This window comes from Typopeltis vanoorti, unplaced genomic scaffold (assembly GCF_054136105.1).
Source record: "Typopeltis vanoorti isolate ZY-2024b unplaced genomic scaffold, IOZ_Tvanoo_1.0 HiC_scaffold_118, whole genome shotgun sequence".
Lineage (NCBI taxonomy): Eukaryota > Metazoa > Arthropoda > Arachnida > Uropygi > Thelyphonidae > Typopeltis > Typopeltis vanoorti.
In genome coordinates, this window is record NW_028327926.1 from 12,333 (window position 1) to 29,787 (window position 17,455).

Below are 17,455 nucleotides of genomic sequence, written 5' to 3' on the forward strand. Positions count from 1 at the left end.
TGAATGGCAATATAAAAAAAAAAAGTAGTAATCTCACTTTCTCTCTTTCCTATAACTCAAATTGGATTAAAAATAAGCATGTAAATAATAAGCAGTAAAAGATTAAGGTTAAATTCAAAAAGTATTCTTGTACAATAAATCAAAATTATTCTCATCTTCTCAATCTTCTACTGCTTATTTTTTAATCTAATTGGAGTTACAGGAAAGAGAGAAAGTGCGATTACAACTTTTTTTTATATTGAAATTGAGATGAACGCTCCAGCGTGCGATACGTTTTAAGGTCACGTGAGTGGGAGCGTGTAGTTATTATTTTCAGAAAGTTTCCCTGACAAGAATTTTAAAATTTTAAAATTTAAAAATTCTAAAATTTAAAATTTTAGCTTATGTAACTTAGAAATAATTTTATCGAGGATATGTATGTACAGTCTGCCCACCGTTGAGAGAACCTTAGCTGGCAGAGTGTCAAGAAAAATCAGCTCATGTTGAAAAGGAGAAAGGAATGAGGCGATATACGTATTCGTCACCAACACGAAATCACATGCTTGATATGTAAAATTTTCCAATTGTATATATAGTGACCGCATGCTATTGTTAGCATGAGCTGAATGCGTGTGAGAGCTAATTTTAGAGCGCCAGTACTGGATTACTGCGCTATGGGAATCAGGCAAATTGTAGCTCAGACTGTTGTTCATGTGTGAAGGGTCCAGAACTATTTGTTTGGTTCTACAATTCGTCTTTCAAATTCATCCTTGCATATATATAAATCGGTTGTGTGGTCCCAATCAACATGGTGTTGACATTCTTCAAGTTTAGAGTTGGCGGAGAAAAGAACATGATTGGAAAGAGCGCTTTCTCGTGTTCTACTGTAGGAGATGTCACATCTATGTTCCTCAAGACGTAGTGAAAAAGACGTAGTGAAAGAACATGACTGTGGTCGACCTTAGTAAAACTAAGGTCAACCACAGTCGCACAAAACTTTATAAACACCAGGAAAATGCAGTCGGTTGTGTTTTGGTTTTGGTCGACTCAGAAAAGAACGAAGTTTTGGCAGAGTTGTATAGTCGGTTTTTATGTTGAATTTCTTCAAAATCCTAGATAGTTTTGGGGTAAGAGAGCTAACAAATGGTAACTGAATGTGAGTGATAGGGTTAGATTCATCTTCTTGTCGCGGTTGTTGGCGTGGTCTCAAACGTTTTGTGATGTTATGAGATGAATATCCATTATTTAAGAAGGTGGTTTTAAGGAAATTAAGTTCTGTTTGAAGGTCTTCTTCTGTGGAAGTAAGACATCTTGCAAGATGGGAAAGGATGGTGATGATGCCAAGATTTTGAGGAGGGAAGTAATAAGAAGAAGCATGCAAATATCTATCAGTGTGGGTGGTTTTTCGAAAAATTGAAAATTTAAGACAGTCAGGTAATCTACTGATCTTTAGTATCAAGAAGAGGACGCCACCGTTAATCTGTAGTTCTGATGTGAATTTAATGTTCTGATGTTGATTATTTAAATGGTTTAGGAAGTTTTGTAGTTCCTCTAAACCATGTCCCCCGATAAGGAAGACGTCATCAATGTAGCATAACCACAGTTTAGGTTTCAAACTAGCTATAGAAATAGCTCTCTCTTCAAATTCTTGTAACAAAATATTAGATAAGACTGGGGATAGAGGGCTGCCCATAGCTAACCCGCTTGTTTTGTTTATATATTTTATCTTCGTAGCAGAAATAGCCGGAATTAATGCAGTGTGTTAGTAGAGCAAATATTTTCTTAGAAACCTTGTCCTTAAATAACCGCTAACTCTTTATCCAGTGTAGTACACCATTCTGCATACTCTTGGATGATATATCTTAGCAAAGTGAGCACTCATTAACTGAACAATCTCCTTATCTTCCGAAACTCGTGTACCATTCAACAAAGTTATTCTTCCACATTCATTCTTTCTTTTGCTTCAGACATAACGATAAAATTCTTTTGGGTTGCCTTTATCTTGCATGGCCAATTTTCATACTCCATTTTAGCTTTTCTGGCAGCAATACTCGTTACTTTTCTGGATTGAGCTTTATATATTTCATAACTCCTCTCCCTCCTATTCTCACGATATTCTTTCCACATCAACATCTTCTTGTGGATCTCTAGCTTAATAATGCTCAGATCCATTTCACTCCCAACCTATTTATTCTTCGAACACTCGGGATACATTCAGATACTGCCTCTTTTAAGCAACTTTTCAAAGATTCCCATGCACTGGTGACATTTTTCCCATTCAGTAACTGAAACCACGGGACCAAAGATAGTATTCTCCTAACTTGATCATAATTTCCAGCTTTGTAATTTAGCATGCATCCTGATTTAATCGGAGCTTCAATACAAATAGATACTTCCCAAGAAAGAACAGCATGATCACTGTCACCAATTGGAGGTAAAATAGCCATATTCTTGACAGACATCCCTTCTTCGACGCTATGAACAAATCCAACACTCTTTGACTTCGAGTTCCTTCTTTCACATGCTGCTTGAGAAAGTTATCTCGCAACAATTCAATACATTCCTGTTCTTTCTGATTATGATATTTCTCTTCTACCCAATCAATGTTCGGAAAATTAAAGTCACCCATAATGATCATTCGCTTGGTACCCATAAAACTAAATTGGCGATGCATTTCTTCGTCCCCTAGAACTGAGCTGCCAGGTCTTATGGTATCCAATCTGTAATCAAAAGAGTCCGGCTTGAGGTTTGGTGTTTGTGAATTGCATTCTGTAGATGAATTTCATCGCACAGTTTTTATAAACCGCCGCCCCGTTTACTGGAGATCGTAGTGACCTGAGAAAGTTCCATGTTTGGCATCTAGAGAACAGGTTCCGGAATTAAAAATATATTAAAAAATTCTCATATGTATTTAATCGACAAGCGCACTATACGTTACCACAGGTCGTGAGTGGAAGTCAAATAAAAATAAATAAATAGAAGAGTAAATCAATAAAAGCGTCATCATTTCGTTGCATCCTCTAACCTTCAAAACGTTTTTTCTAGTTAGATTTCCATTATGTTTGCATATAACTTGACTCAGTAATTACAGTGTTTTAATGATATAGATGGTCTTGTTTATGTTTGCATAAGTGGTCTAAATTGTCATAGTAATCACTACATAAAAATAAAACGAAATAAAGCCTAAACCATGTTCAGGATTTATGTAGTTTTATTAGGTGTCAATTAATCGCAAAGTCATTGCACAACAATCTTGCTGAAAATCAGTGGTAATAAAAAAATAGATGAAACAACTATTAACGAACCACAATTACCATTTATATTCCTATAATATCATTTGAAGCAAGCAGAATCTCAAATGCAATTCACAAAGGTAAAATTTTCATCCCTGTTTCATATGATAGGACTACATAAAATGATACACAAACCACACTAAATATGACCCACAACATTAGGGGATATAATGCAATAAGGAACTCCCATGCTATATTCACCAGAATCAGCTGGTTGATATACGAAAGGCGACATCCACCTGTGCACATCGAAAAAACGTAACACGTCCTTAAAGACGTGTTGCGTTTTTTCGATGTGCACAGTAAACGTACAGTAAACTTTTTAGAATACCTTAAAAAGTTTACTGTACTTAATTTTAAGCAGACTGTTAGTATTGAAACATTATCTCACGTAATTCGAATGGTTTCTTAATTGTGTCATTATATTTGATTCTTATTATCACATCAATAAATTTTAAATATTATTTACTTAATGAACATTGTTAATGGATCTCTGAATTTCTAAATAGATGCGAGTAATCTTCCAGTAATAAGCCGAACTGTATTTCATTTCAAAAGTGACTTTTTTCTCCTAACCGTGAGAGAAAGTTAAATCCAATCTCCATATTACTGTCTCGCATTATCAGCTATGCTATAAATCTTCTAATACAACACTAACAACGATCGTAGCCTCTTTGCTTTTGTGCGTGACGTTTCTTTTCCGACCAGAGTACAGTACCACAATGGGCTCTCACTGCTTCACTGACTTGCTTTCTTGGTCTTCTTTAATCGATTGCTGTGACCGAGTTTGGAAAACGAAGTACTGTAAGAGTGAGCACAAACAGCAATTGCCTTATTTTTTTCTTTTGGAGACGGGAGTTTGTTATAAAATAGTAAAAAGAAAAAAAAAAGAAACACGATTACTCATCATTAAGAATAAAGCTTTATTTACTTTTTCGCTCTGGATGCATAGGGCACAATTTAGAAAAATTAACGCTCGTGTGTGTGTGTGTGTGTGTGTGTGTGAGAGAGAGAGAGAGAGAGAGAGATTCAGTCTTCGTAGTAATATGAAAGTGGATTATTGTAGATTTCAGGTAGCAATAGTCTAACATTATTTCTGCGCATGCGTGATGCATACCGAATGTAAAGATGTGATTAGGCTGATAAATAAATGTCATTTCCTTTTACTTTAAAAAGTATGTATTTGTATTGTATTTACAATACAAAACAGTATAAAATAAGATACTTGCGTTTCCTAATTACCTAAACAGATACGTTTTGTGTGTGTTTGCCAGTGATCTACTGGATGTGTTCAAATGGTTATATAAACTTGCATTTTAGTTTGGAAATTGTTTTGTAAGCTACTCTTTTTTAACATGAATATTATCTTCGATTTCCTAAATAGTTGATAATATTCAATTGTTTTAACATGGCGGCGTTAAGTTTACACTGAAAAGAAAATATTTTTCTACCTTCTTGAAAAACAACAATTCTCTGAAAGTTTGACGTAATTGGCCATCTTTGGTCCTTCCCAACTGCTGTATAAGGGGATTATTTATCGCAGCATCTCTCTCTCTCTCTCTCTCTTTTTTTACTAGTAATAGTAATTTATTGATTGCTAAAATATTTACACATACAATAGACATCTTGAGTGACATTGCAACTTATACTTTTACAGAACTGAGCTCTAAATGCTGCATTTTCTACATTGATTTCAACTAAAATGTTTAATAGTATTTTTTGTCTCTATATTATGTATTTACAGAACATGTTCTTCTAATATTAACAATGAAGATTATACAGAATTTTTTGTATAATATTTTTTTTTGTTTATATAATTTTTTAATTATAAGAATAATTTATTACATTATTTTTTCATGTTACATAAGAGTATTATATTAATGATATTATCACATAATAATCAGTATCTTCAGTATATTCTTTATTGTTGTGTACTTTACTGACTGTTTTATTACACAATCTGCGTTTTTGGTTATAAGGATTACGTGTGGTTGAGTCTAATCTAATAATAATAATAATAATAATAATTATTATAGCTTTATGGAATGAAGGTCTGCTGTTATTTATATAATTGTAATTCATTACAATTATAAAATTCACAATTTTATAATTGTAATTATAAAATTGTAAATAATTTTAGATTTAAATCAAAATTGATGTTATCATTATTAACTTTTCACCGAGAGACAGACGTCTATTTTGATAACAGCTTAAACGTCACGATTTACGGAAAGTATGCTCGTAAACCATCCAGAATGGTTCACACATCCATTACTTAAATGGGGTAGATTTTCACTGTATATTCGAGAGGAAACAGGAGCATCCGGAAGCAACAGCATGGAATGAACTAACTCGTTTATGAAACAAACCATACAGATAATTTTTATTAAGTATTATAAATATCAAATATTAAAATTTTCACCAATGACAGAGCGATTTTACTCCTAATATTAACCGAGAAAACGATGGTACTACACAGTTCTGCAAAACCCATTTAAAAGGTAGAATGGTGTACAGTGATACCTTCAGATAAGAGTGCCCCAACATACGAGTTTTTTGAGATACGAGCCGTCACTAGGTCGATTTTTTGTCTTGAGTTACGAGCCAGAATTTGAGACACGAGCCTGCATCGGTGATTTCACAACCATCACTCTGCTCAGATTCCCGTGTATTGCGCGTCGTTTAGTTCACGTGTTTACCTCAAAGCATTTCTGTTGTGTTCACTTTTAATTTTGTAGGTTTTTTATTTTTTTTTTGTACTTAAAGAAAATAAAATAAGATCTAGTATCCAAACAAAGTGAAGAAAATTTTAAGTAAAACAGAACTTTTAATTTTTTGGTTTTTTATTTATTTTTTTTCTATTTACACAAAATAAAATTAAATTAAAACAAAGTGTAGAAAATTTTTAGTAAAAGAGAACATAAAAGTAAAATTGAAAAAAAAATCGTGTGCCAATATTTAAAGTACTTCATTAAATGTAGAATGTTCTTTACTCTTTTTTCTGTCCTCAAACCATCCTGAGTTGTTTGACCAAATTTTGCGCTTAACCAAACCATCAGTACAAAAAACGAGGTACAGAAAAGTAACAAAATCACGAGGATAGAAATGAAAAGCCTAAACTTCCTCTCTTTATCTTCATTCTGGAAGTCTTTATCTTTAATAGGCAAAATCAGGATCGTTTTCGGCTTTCTACATAAATAGCTTATTTCGTGTGCTTTCTTCTCTACCTTCTCATTCACATCTTTGTTCTCACTAATTCTCTCTTGGCCCAAAACGTGAAATTTCTCTGGAACGTCTGACACAACAGTTGCACTGGATTCCCTCAATTTGTTCCTGTCAGCCTGTAATTCAGGTGGTTCCATCTCATCTAAACCTGGCTCTAATGAAGGCTTATTCACCGGATTCTGTTCAAGTACGTGTAGAAGACCTTTCTTCAGTAATACAGTATTTGGTTGCGGTCTTAGATAACGGTTTAATATATCGTGTGGAGAATTCAAAACTGGCATCCAGTAAATGAGTCCGTAAGGAACCCACATCTGTGATACATCCCGATGCGCGCGATCCGATGCTCTGATATTATGACTTTTGGTCGATTTACTTCGATTGTCATCTAGATCGCTGTTGGAGATTGTGTTTTGCACTCTGAGAGATTTCTTGAGCTCCTTTTTTTTCAACATATTTTGAAGATGTCGTTGAAAAAGATTTGATCGATAATTATTGCCTTTTCTTTTGGCTCTTGAGAGGAGATGCTCCATTAAGTTGTATATTCGTGCCAAACGTTTTACTGTGATATCAGGATCTAGTAAGCGATTGTTTTTCACAGAGTTTTTACGATCTCTAAAAAGACGTGGCCAATAATTTCCTCGCTTTTGTTTGGCTAGTGATGGGCGTTTATTCTTGTTTAAATACTTCCTTATTTTTCCTCTTACGTTCTGTAGAGCAAAACGTTTCAATGTATTTATTGCGATACCAGTATCCCATAAGCGATTGTCCAAACTTTCATTTTTACGTCCTCTAGTTAAATCAGTGGTAGAATTACTGTCCCCAAAACAAACAAAAATGCAGATTAATGCAAATAGCATTAAAATTATATTTAGTAAGTTATATGGCATTATAAAGGTTTATTGGCTGGATAGGACGGATGTTAAAGGCTTAACAATTATTTTAATAATATTCTGTAGTCTTTGACAATATTTAACATGAATGCACGCGTAACAATGACTACGAAAGTAAAAACAACGATATTGGATCAGAGAAAGCATTGTTTCTTTATAATACACTTAATGGTCATTGTTATATGATAATACAATCTAAGCATTAATTTTATCAAACAATTTGCTATTTCTTAACAGGCCTAATTTCCGCTTTGAACCTTTTTTTAAGAGTAGGTGGCTAGCATTATACACTGTATGAAAGAATAGTATTATTGTGGTTATTGTACAATTAGCTTGAGAAAAACTGGACAACACCTCATTTGATAAAGCTAATATAAGCGTTTTTTGCGTCAACGACGCTCGAGTTATGGACTGTTCTAAGGTCAGTTTTGATTACCTGAATGCAAGAGTTTACGAGAGAAAAAACTAGCCGTACCTGCGCCATACCCAGCGGACCAGAATTTGAATCTATAATCCTCTGACTGCATTAACAGTGTGCACTGTGGATGGAGTCAACTGATTAGCCTTAACGTAAATTAAGGCTAAAGAGTTCCACCTGCTTCTTTTGGAGAAGGAAAGAAACTAGGGGATTCATTTTACCTAAATTCAGTAATGCAAAAATGCATGTAACAGAACTATGGATTCCTCCAAAATAGTGATATCTAAGAAATTTGCCAAGAACACTTTTATGTAAAATACATTCAGAAACGTCTTCCTTCTTAGCAACAGTTTGAGTATTAGTAAGGACAGAGGAGAACTGGAGGAGCGTTCTTTGTAAAGAATATTTTTCACTCCAATACACACACACACACACACACACACGCACGCACGCCACTGAATTAGAAACTTTTAAGCAGATATACGTAAACGTCACTTACGCAGTTTATATGCCAAATGAGTGCGTCACGATGTGTTCTAAGCAACTATTTGTAATCTTCAATGACGTTGAGCACAATGGGAAAAACAAAAGATTTTTCGCAGTTCGATAAAGTGCTTATTGTGGGTGCCCGTGTGGCTTGAGCCATGGTTTTGAAAACAACACAGCTAACACTTTGGAGATATCTCACATTTTGAGAAAATCCTGGATGTTTAGATCTGTGTGAAAAAATTGCTTGTTTAAGGGTCGAAACTGTGATCCTAAGATAGTCTCTCAGGAACGAAATCGTCGTCGTCTGAGAAGGCATGTACTGATAAACAGAACTTCCTATGTGCAGCAATTGACCGAAGCATTTGATGAAGACTGTTCCCAACCCAAATCTCACCGAACTATGCACACGGAATTGAAGAGGATCGGTATGGTTGTCGCATGCCTGTACGGAAACCACTGATTTCTGCGAAGAACCAGAAAGTTCGTGTACATTGGCGTCAGGAATACGTGAACGGACACTGGAAAAATGTCAGGTGGACAGATGAGTCATACTCTAGAAGCCGGAGACAAACCTCCAAATAAACGGGACGTGGTCTCATAATCGGTTGGCAAAATCTTCTCCTACCTATTTTAAACACATTTTGGTGCACCCCTACCTACTTTTTCGAGTCAGCAGAAATTACACAAGTTCGCCGAGTTAAGCGCATCTCTCGCAATCAACACGTGACTTTTCTTTTCCTGTAGGTTACTTCAATATATTTTAAATGCCTGGATCATATAAGCCCATAAAAATAATTTAAGAAATAAATTATTTTTGAAAAGAAATTATATTCTTGTTTAATTCTTTATCGAAGTATAGGCAGTTTCTTGTCATATACAATGTTTAAATTATTTTATTCGTTGTCCCAGGTAATTATTTTCCATATTGCTGCGCCATGAGTGATTACGACTGCTACCGAAATGTGAACATGGATATACTGCACATATCCAACAGTCCAACCGAAACCATTCGAATAGCTTTCATCTAATCAATGCAACCTTAAATCAGCATTATTTTAAATGCCAGTATGATTGTAACAAAATATAACTGCATTAATATCTGCGAAAGTGAATTAATCTCGTAGATTCGATTCATTACGGAGATTCATTACGAAAGCATTTTTTTGCATGCTTGAGTTTCAAGCTTCGATGCAAAGCAAAAATCAGCCGAGAAACCGCTGGGGAAAAACAGCTGTAAGATAAGCAAAGGTCTGTTCATCCAGATTATATACTGCAATAGAAATTCGTCTTAAAATAAAGTTCAAATAATTAAAAAAACAAACTACTAAGAGAACCGAGTATTATTTTTTGTTTTAATGAGATATCTGACCTTTTGAGGTGAAAAGATCTTATTACATCTGTAATAAGATCGCAGAATCGTCTTAAAATAGTCAGCAAGAAATCGATTGTGTAAAGCTCTAGAAATTACAGATGTTCTTGTATATAAACACATCGAACAATTGCTACATCCACATTCGGTTCATCATACAGCACTTCTGGTGGTGAGTTTGGGAACTACCCCTCTCTCTCTCTCTCTCCCTCCTTCTCTCTCATGTATCGCTTACGCAAGATGTTTTCCTACAAAGTTCAGCAGCATTTAGGTCATTTGGTTGCGCTCCACAATGCCTTAAACAGGAATGCTTTAATTATGATCACCCTTTCTATTAATCAACATGGCATCAAAGTGGAACACATCAAGGTGCTATAAGCTACAGATGGTTTTATTATTATTATTATTATTATTATTATTATTATTATTATTATTATTATAGAAATGATAAAAAACAGTTCAATGAAAAACACGAAACGTACTAACAGGAAGCGAAATGATACTTACTTATGTATGGGAACGAACCGAGCATATAATTACTCTTCTCTTTTACAGTTTAGGCCTCTCCCTTCTTTAACCTTTCATATACACGACAATTACGTACCATCCACAAATATACACAACTATAGTTTTTTTTTTCTCCCACATGTTGATTCAGAAACGAATAACCATCGAACATGTAAGGATAATATGAGGAGTTCAAGCTAAGTTAAAGTCCAAATGCTCACGTGATACTTTTGTTCTGTTAAAAAGCATATCCGAATAGTGAGAAAGAAACATTAGACAGTACAAGATTCTTCCAAAGGAGATTTATAGTTCTAACCATTCTGAAAAGGATAAAAAGGGCTATAAATCTGTTGCCGCCTCACAAAAAAGCGACCTCTATGTTTAGGGAATTGCATTTTATGTCGTATTTTTCGAATCTTTTTTTTTTTATGATTAATTTCTGCATGCACACAAAAAAGTAAATGTGCGTGCGCGCCTCTCAATAAATAACCCTGCTACAAGGTATGATTTAATGTACTTAAGCCTGGGGAAAAGTTTCATGCTGAATTACACAGACCACACATGAAAATTCTAAACTATTCAGTTTTTTATCTTATTCGTATGGGGTTCCACCCTGTTCCTCGACCTCCCCTCAATTTTATCACTTTCAAGGGATACGAACAACACTTTTGCGTCAGACAGCTGCTGTAGAAAACAAACTACTTGATAGAATGACTCGCAATTTCACATGGATGCTTATGACAGATGTATCATCTTAATAAAGACAAAACATCTTGTCGATAGTGTTGCCATCTATGGTCGAGGCCTAGAACTTTTCAGACCACCCTCGTAGGTTGTATAGAACTAATTGTAGTTCCTTTTCCATATTAACAATTAAGATTTAATCATCTGCATATAATTATGTATTTACTCGGTAATATATTTCCGTGTTATCTATCCACTGCGATTCTTTCAATATCTCAATAATATGGATCTGTGGATATGGATTAAACAGAACTGGAGACACTCTACATCCCCACCTTAATCCTCCATTTTTTTTTTTTATCCATTCTGTATGTCATCGTAGGTTTTTATTGTTATAACAATATTTTCGGATATATTTCCAATTGCCGTAGACATTATTTATTTTAACTAATATTTCAAACAGATTTTCGTTTTTACTAGACCAAAGGCTTTTTCATAGTCGATGAATAAGATATGAGTTTACGTTGAAATCTTTTTTGTGTTTTAATTAACTGTTTGAAATTAAAGACTGAGTCAGTACATGAGCGACCCTTTCTAGATCTGATTTGTTCTTCTAATAAATATTTTTCTATAGAGTTGTGTACTTTCTTTTTTAATATTGCTGTATATATTTTGTATCCGAATCCAATAAACTTATCCCTTTATAATCCGGACGTTTTTAGGCAAAATAAGGAATTTTTTTCAGCCGTTTGGAGCTGTTACTGATTGCAAAAATTTTATTTAATAGATTTAATAGTCTCTTATTCAGTTCTTGTCCAGCATATCTCAATAGTTCCAAATTTATTTCATCACTTCCAGGTGTTTTTTTTTTTTTTTCATTTTCTTTAGTCCTTATAAGGACTGGCTTAAAGGGGCGAAGCAAGAATGCTTTTCATCTTCCCCTTTATCTGGAGAGGACAGTGTAAGGAGAAGGTGTTATTCAGCTATAAAGCTGTGATCATGACAAGAGGGTAACAGCAATAGCACAGCCTCAGTTAGAACTTCACTGGCTACAGCATTGCCATCCATTACCCTCCATATAGCACACCATTTTCTTTAGACTTTCAGTTAATCCATTTAATATTATGGTTACCATATTTTTTCTATGGTGTCATTGGCTGTTTTTTTTATTATGGTTCATATATTCGTCCACTCTTTTTCAATATTTTTATTTACCTATATATCTAGTTTTTTAATTATCTTTGATACATTTTTCTAATATTTCCCCTTCGTGTAATAATTTTATTTTATATACATTCCCTATTGCTTTTTTTTTTATTTGTTTTGATCCTTCAACCATTTTGGACATATCTTAATAACTGTATAGTGATCTGTGTCTAAATTTAAGCTTCTGAAGTCAGACACATGTTTTATTGGCCCCCCCCTCTATTATGTAATCAATTGTCATTTAAGGCCTCTTGCTTCCCATTGTATTTATGTATTTTATGCCTATATCTTAAACTAATTCTAATTTTGATCTGGTTTGCCATACAAGCTTGTATCTTCTTTTTTTTACTGGCTTAAAGGGGCGAAGCAAGAATGCTTTTCATATTCCCCGTTATCTGTAGAGGACAGTGTTATTGAGCTATTAAAGCTCTGATCATGGCAGGAGGGTAACAGCAATAGCCGCGCCTCAGTTAGAACTTCATTGGCTACATACAGCATTGCCATCCATTACCCTCCAAGGGTATTGGATTGAGTGAATCAATCAGCGCATCTCACGGTCGATTGATTCATGTCCTCCAATGTTGTAACCGCACATCGCGATTATTCTTGTATTCAGATCAAGTATCTAGTCCTTTTGTGTATTTGTTTTTAATTATTTGCTAAAACATGAATATTGTCATGTTTCATCTTTGTATTTTCAAGGTTGCTTTTAATATTCTTTCATTCGGTATTTATAGCTAATTTTTTTTATTTTCCCAATTTGTTGATATCATTAATATGTTTCCTCCTTTGTTCATTCAAGTTTCTTTACTGTATATTTAAATATTTAATAATTTAAAGAGCCAACAGGCTTCATTTCGGCGATTTTTTAAAACCGAATAAGAAACTCAAAGATTGGAATCAGAGAGTTTCATGCCGAATATAGTAAACTATAAAAATATCGGCGAATACTAGCGTGAGCTAATGCAAGTAGTCCTAGAACGTAGTACAATACCGGGCAGTACCGTAGTACAATAGTATTCGCCGATATTTTTATAGTTTACTATATTCGGCATGAAACTCTCTGATTCCAATCTTTGAGTTTCTTATTCGGTTTTAAAACAATGTGGAATTTAATATCCCCTTAATTTAAATAATCATTTAATTTTAATCCCTTTTTTGTTTGCATTGTGGCAACTATTTGATATTATACTGCTTCAGTATTTTCTGTAGTTCTTCATGTGCTGTTCTTCTAAAGTCCCATGTTAAAATATTGATATTTTGGTTGCACCCTCTTTGGGTATTCTATCCTTTTTCGGTCCATGGTTAATTTTCAATTTGTCAGCCCAGTATGAACTTGTGTGAGACTTACGAATAATAACAGATGAGTCTTCTGATTTAGCTACCATAATAGAAAAGTCTCATGATAGGAGTGCTATGCCCTCAAGGAATAATAATAATAATTACCACTTTTATTTATATATTATATTTGGGGAAATATTATTATTGTTATTATATTATATATAAATATAAATAAAAGTGGTTATTATTATAGTATTATTCCTTGAGGGATAACTATTATTATAGTATTATTTTATTCCTTGAGGATATATATAAATATAAATATATAAATAAAAGTGGTTATTATTATAGTATTATTCTTTGATAGTATTATTCCTTGAGGGATAACTACCCTTTTAACATTAACGCCTATCGAATTCACATATAACAATGAGAAGTATTGGGATGACCACTACCGTTAAGTACTGCTCATCATCAACAGCCTTTTAAAAAAAAATTTTATTGTAATAAAAAAATAATAATAAAATTTTGGTGTATGCGTATAATTAAGATATAAAAACAATAATTTTATTTCAATATTTATTTTTCGAATCAAATCCAATTATTTTTAAAGATACAGTTATTTATGAAAAGCATTTTCTTTCATACAGCGATATTTCTCCCAGAATTCCTGGTGGATTAGTCAAACTCGTTGTCATACTAGTCCTGTAAAATATCCAACATCTGGAAGAAACAAAGCATTTATATATTATATTTATAATATGCATTTAATTAATTTTATATGTATTAATGATTTAATAATTAATAGAGTTATTAATACTATACTAATTAATATAATATATAAATAATAATTAATATATTAGGACAAAAAATCTAATTAATTTTTTGTGATACAATTCGTATAACAAAAAAAATTAATTAGATTTTTTGTAATAATATATTAATTATTATTTCGTGATATTATTACTATCGTAATTTAGGACTCGATTTACTTGTTTGGGCTTTGAATCCAACTGCCAGTCGATGGATCCATGTACATTAGGTTTTCGTCATAGCTGAAAGCCTTACATTTCTCAACTCGAATGCACCAATTCTGGCAATCTTGCAAAGTGTTCACTTGCCTTCCTTCCACACCACCTTCCTGCAGGTTATCCTTGGTTTTCAGAGTTCCACGTGCAACGTCCTGAAAGCTAAGTGGACAGATTGTGTCTGGAAAAAAATAAAAAAATGAAATGAAATAATAAAAAATAAAGAACACTCCTTATATAAGGACTGGCTTAAAAGGGCGAAGCAAGAATGCTTTTCATCTTCCCCGTTATCTGTAGAGGACAGTGTAGGGATAAGGTGTTATTGAGCTATTAAAGCTCTGATCATGGCAGGAGGGTAACAGCAATAGCCGTAGCCGAGCCTTAGTTAGAACTTCATTGGCTACAGCATTGCCATCCATTACCGTTCAAGGCTTTTAAAAGGATTTTGAGCCAAATAAAGAACAAAATTGTTTAAATCCTTTTGTAATAAGAAATAATAATAAAAATTTGGTTTGTCTGTGTGGTTAAAAGATAAAAACAATAGTTTTGTTTTAGTATTTATTTTTTGAATTAATTATAATTATTTTTAATGATCCAGTTTTTTATGAGAAGCATTTTATTTTAGAATATATTACATCAAAACATTTCAATACTTACCGATACTCTCTCTCAGTTCCCAATAAGCCTCTTTGTAGCTATTGGATTCACCAAGTTCTGACGAATATACATCGAATGCGTTATTTAGTTGTTCCTCATCTGGTTTTTTATAAAGACTAACTTCTGATATAGTATAAGCGAGTTCTTCTTCGACGTCCTGAAGTATCCTCCACAGTTTTGAAACCTACTCAAAATATATGTTTATCTTGAGTTACTTTCATAACAAATTTGTAAACATTAAACGTAAACGTTATTTTCAAAGTGTTTGGTGCTGCCATCTAGTGTTCAACAATGGAATTAACCAATATGGAAAAATGATACACATATTGACTTGAGATGGCAATTATTATAAAGATTATACCTTACCCTACTAGCTTCGTATTTGGGTAGAGCTTTCATCATACTCCTAAGCCAAATAGATAATTCTGCATAAGAATAGAGAGCATCATCATACATCTTGTCCAATTTCTTCAGTTTGTCTTCTTGGTCACTAATAAAATAACAGACTTTATTATTAAAATAATAATATTATATTTAGTAGGCAGTTAAAATTAATTTCTTGAACAGTCAAATAATAATTCAATTATAATTCAAATTATATTTAAAAAATGAATATAAGTTATTCAGTAAAATATGAGATTTATTATTTACTATATCATTGTCTGGATTTTAATTGAATGCAGATAGAAATAATATGCAATTATATTTAATTAAATAAAATTAATTATGTATTATAAAATGTCAAGTTAATTATTACTATTAAATTATAAATTCAAGTGGATTATTAGTATATAAAAATATAAAAATCTAAACAATATTTAATTATAAAAACAAAATTCAAAGTCTGAAATTTAACTTTCGAAATTACAAATAAATAAAAATTTAATTATTTAATTAGTTGATACACTGATGATACGTTTAGAAGTATGGAAGATATCGAAATTTGGTGGAATTCTTACGAATAAAGCGTGACTTCTGGGTAAGAACTGTCGACTTCTCTGAGCGAGGTCATCTCAGCCACTAAAGGATCTCCGATACCGTTATCACTGGTCATTAAACTAGGAAGTCGATTCTTAGCTTCCAATATACCTTCTGGGGTAGACAAAGAAATAGGAATTGGCAGAGATGAGTACACAGAAAGCATCCTATTGATGGCACCATGAGGCTTCAGTTTTCTAATTTCGTTTATTACCCTGTTCCATAGATCTAGGAAAGAAAAACATCAACAGCTAAAATATTCTCTTATATTTGTTAGTGAATAGTTTATCCTACAACTACTCGCTAATGTAGGATATATTTTGAATTATACAAATGTGGAGATCATTTCCATTGTTATAATAACAGTGATACCTGGGAAATTATCGTCTACAGGACCCTTTGAGCCTGCCACCTTCAATACAGCTGCTCTCACGTGTTCGATATCCTCCTTAACATTGCAAATGATCCTATGTAAAGCTATAAACCATCCCCCATATTCAATTTTTGAAGTATAGTGGGTATAGCCTTCTCTTGGATACCAAGTTGGTACTGGTTGGGCACCTCGTGGAACACTTCTGTCAACCTAGAATTTTTAAAAAAAATCGAATAAAGAGATTAGATGATTGAACAAAAAATAAATCAGTAAAGAAGAAAAAGAACAAAAAATATCCTTACTGTTCTGTAATAGACCAAAACAGGTACGAAAACAGAATTATTGAACAAGCGTTCATCTGTAAGCAACCCGTCTAATCCCATTTGGCCAGAAGCCGTGGATAGCAATCCAGCCTTCACATGCAAAGCAACATCCACTGGGAATTGCATAACTTCTCGCAACTGTGTTTCGCTGTCTAAAACGAAATAATTGGCGACTAGTTCGTTAACTGGGGTCTGTAAAACAAAAGGAAGTAATTATTAGAATATTCGTTATTATTATTTATAATTAGGGATAAAAGTGATTGTTACATATTAACTATCTTTTATAAATTCATCTTTAGACCTCATTTCTAGACATTCAAAAAACTTACCTGATCGTATTCTGTATTACTGTACAAATCCCTGCCGACTCTGTACGTAGGAAGGTCGATGATGCGCCCTAGGGCTAAAGTCATAATAAATGGCAACGCAATCGCCATAGTTAACTGAAAGGGGGGAGAAGGAAATCCTTTTGATACAATGAATCTGTCTAAATTACTAAATACTAAATTATACTAAATTAACCTGTCAATATTCGTCACAACTTGCATTTAAAGACATTGATTCAAGTTGGACAGCGTCCAAAAAAGAAACCTATGAATGAAAATAGTGCAATGATATTATTTATATTTTCTTTAATATTAAATGTAAAAGATGTGTCATGCTTTAAATAAATTCTAAATTTTAAGTCAATTATCAAATATTTTAGAGTATATTAAAATAAATAAAATAATTATTTACTGATTTTCTTAGTTTAA

At 33.0% G+C, this 17,455-nt stretch overlaps 1 protein-coding gene across 1 annotated transcript; it reads right to left on the reverse strand.

The window, feature by feature from the left end:
* Nucleotides 1–6,499: 6,499 nt before the first annotated feature.
* Nucleotides 6,500–17,150, reverse strand: LOC150092229 (uncharacterized; the record flags this gene model as incomplete). Its single annotated transcript, XM_090415195.1, has 8 exons — nt 17,030–17,150; nt 16,680–16,892; nt 16,377–16,587; nt 15,986–16,232; nt 15,393–15,516; nt 15,027–15,210; nt 14,334–14,550; nt 6,500–7,310 (listed from the first exon to the last, which is right to left on the reverse strand). Coding segments are annotated over exons 1-8 (2,115 nt in total), but the record flags the coding sequence as incomplete, so codon positions are not given.
* Between the last annotated feature and the right edge of the window lie 305 nt (nt 17,151–17,455).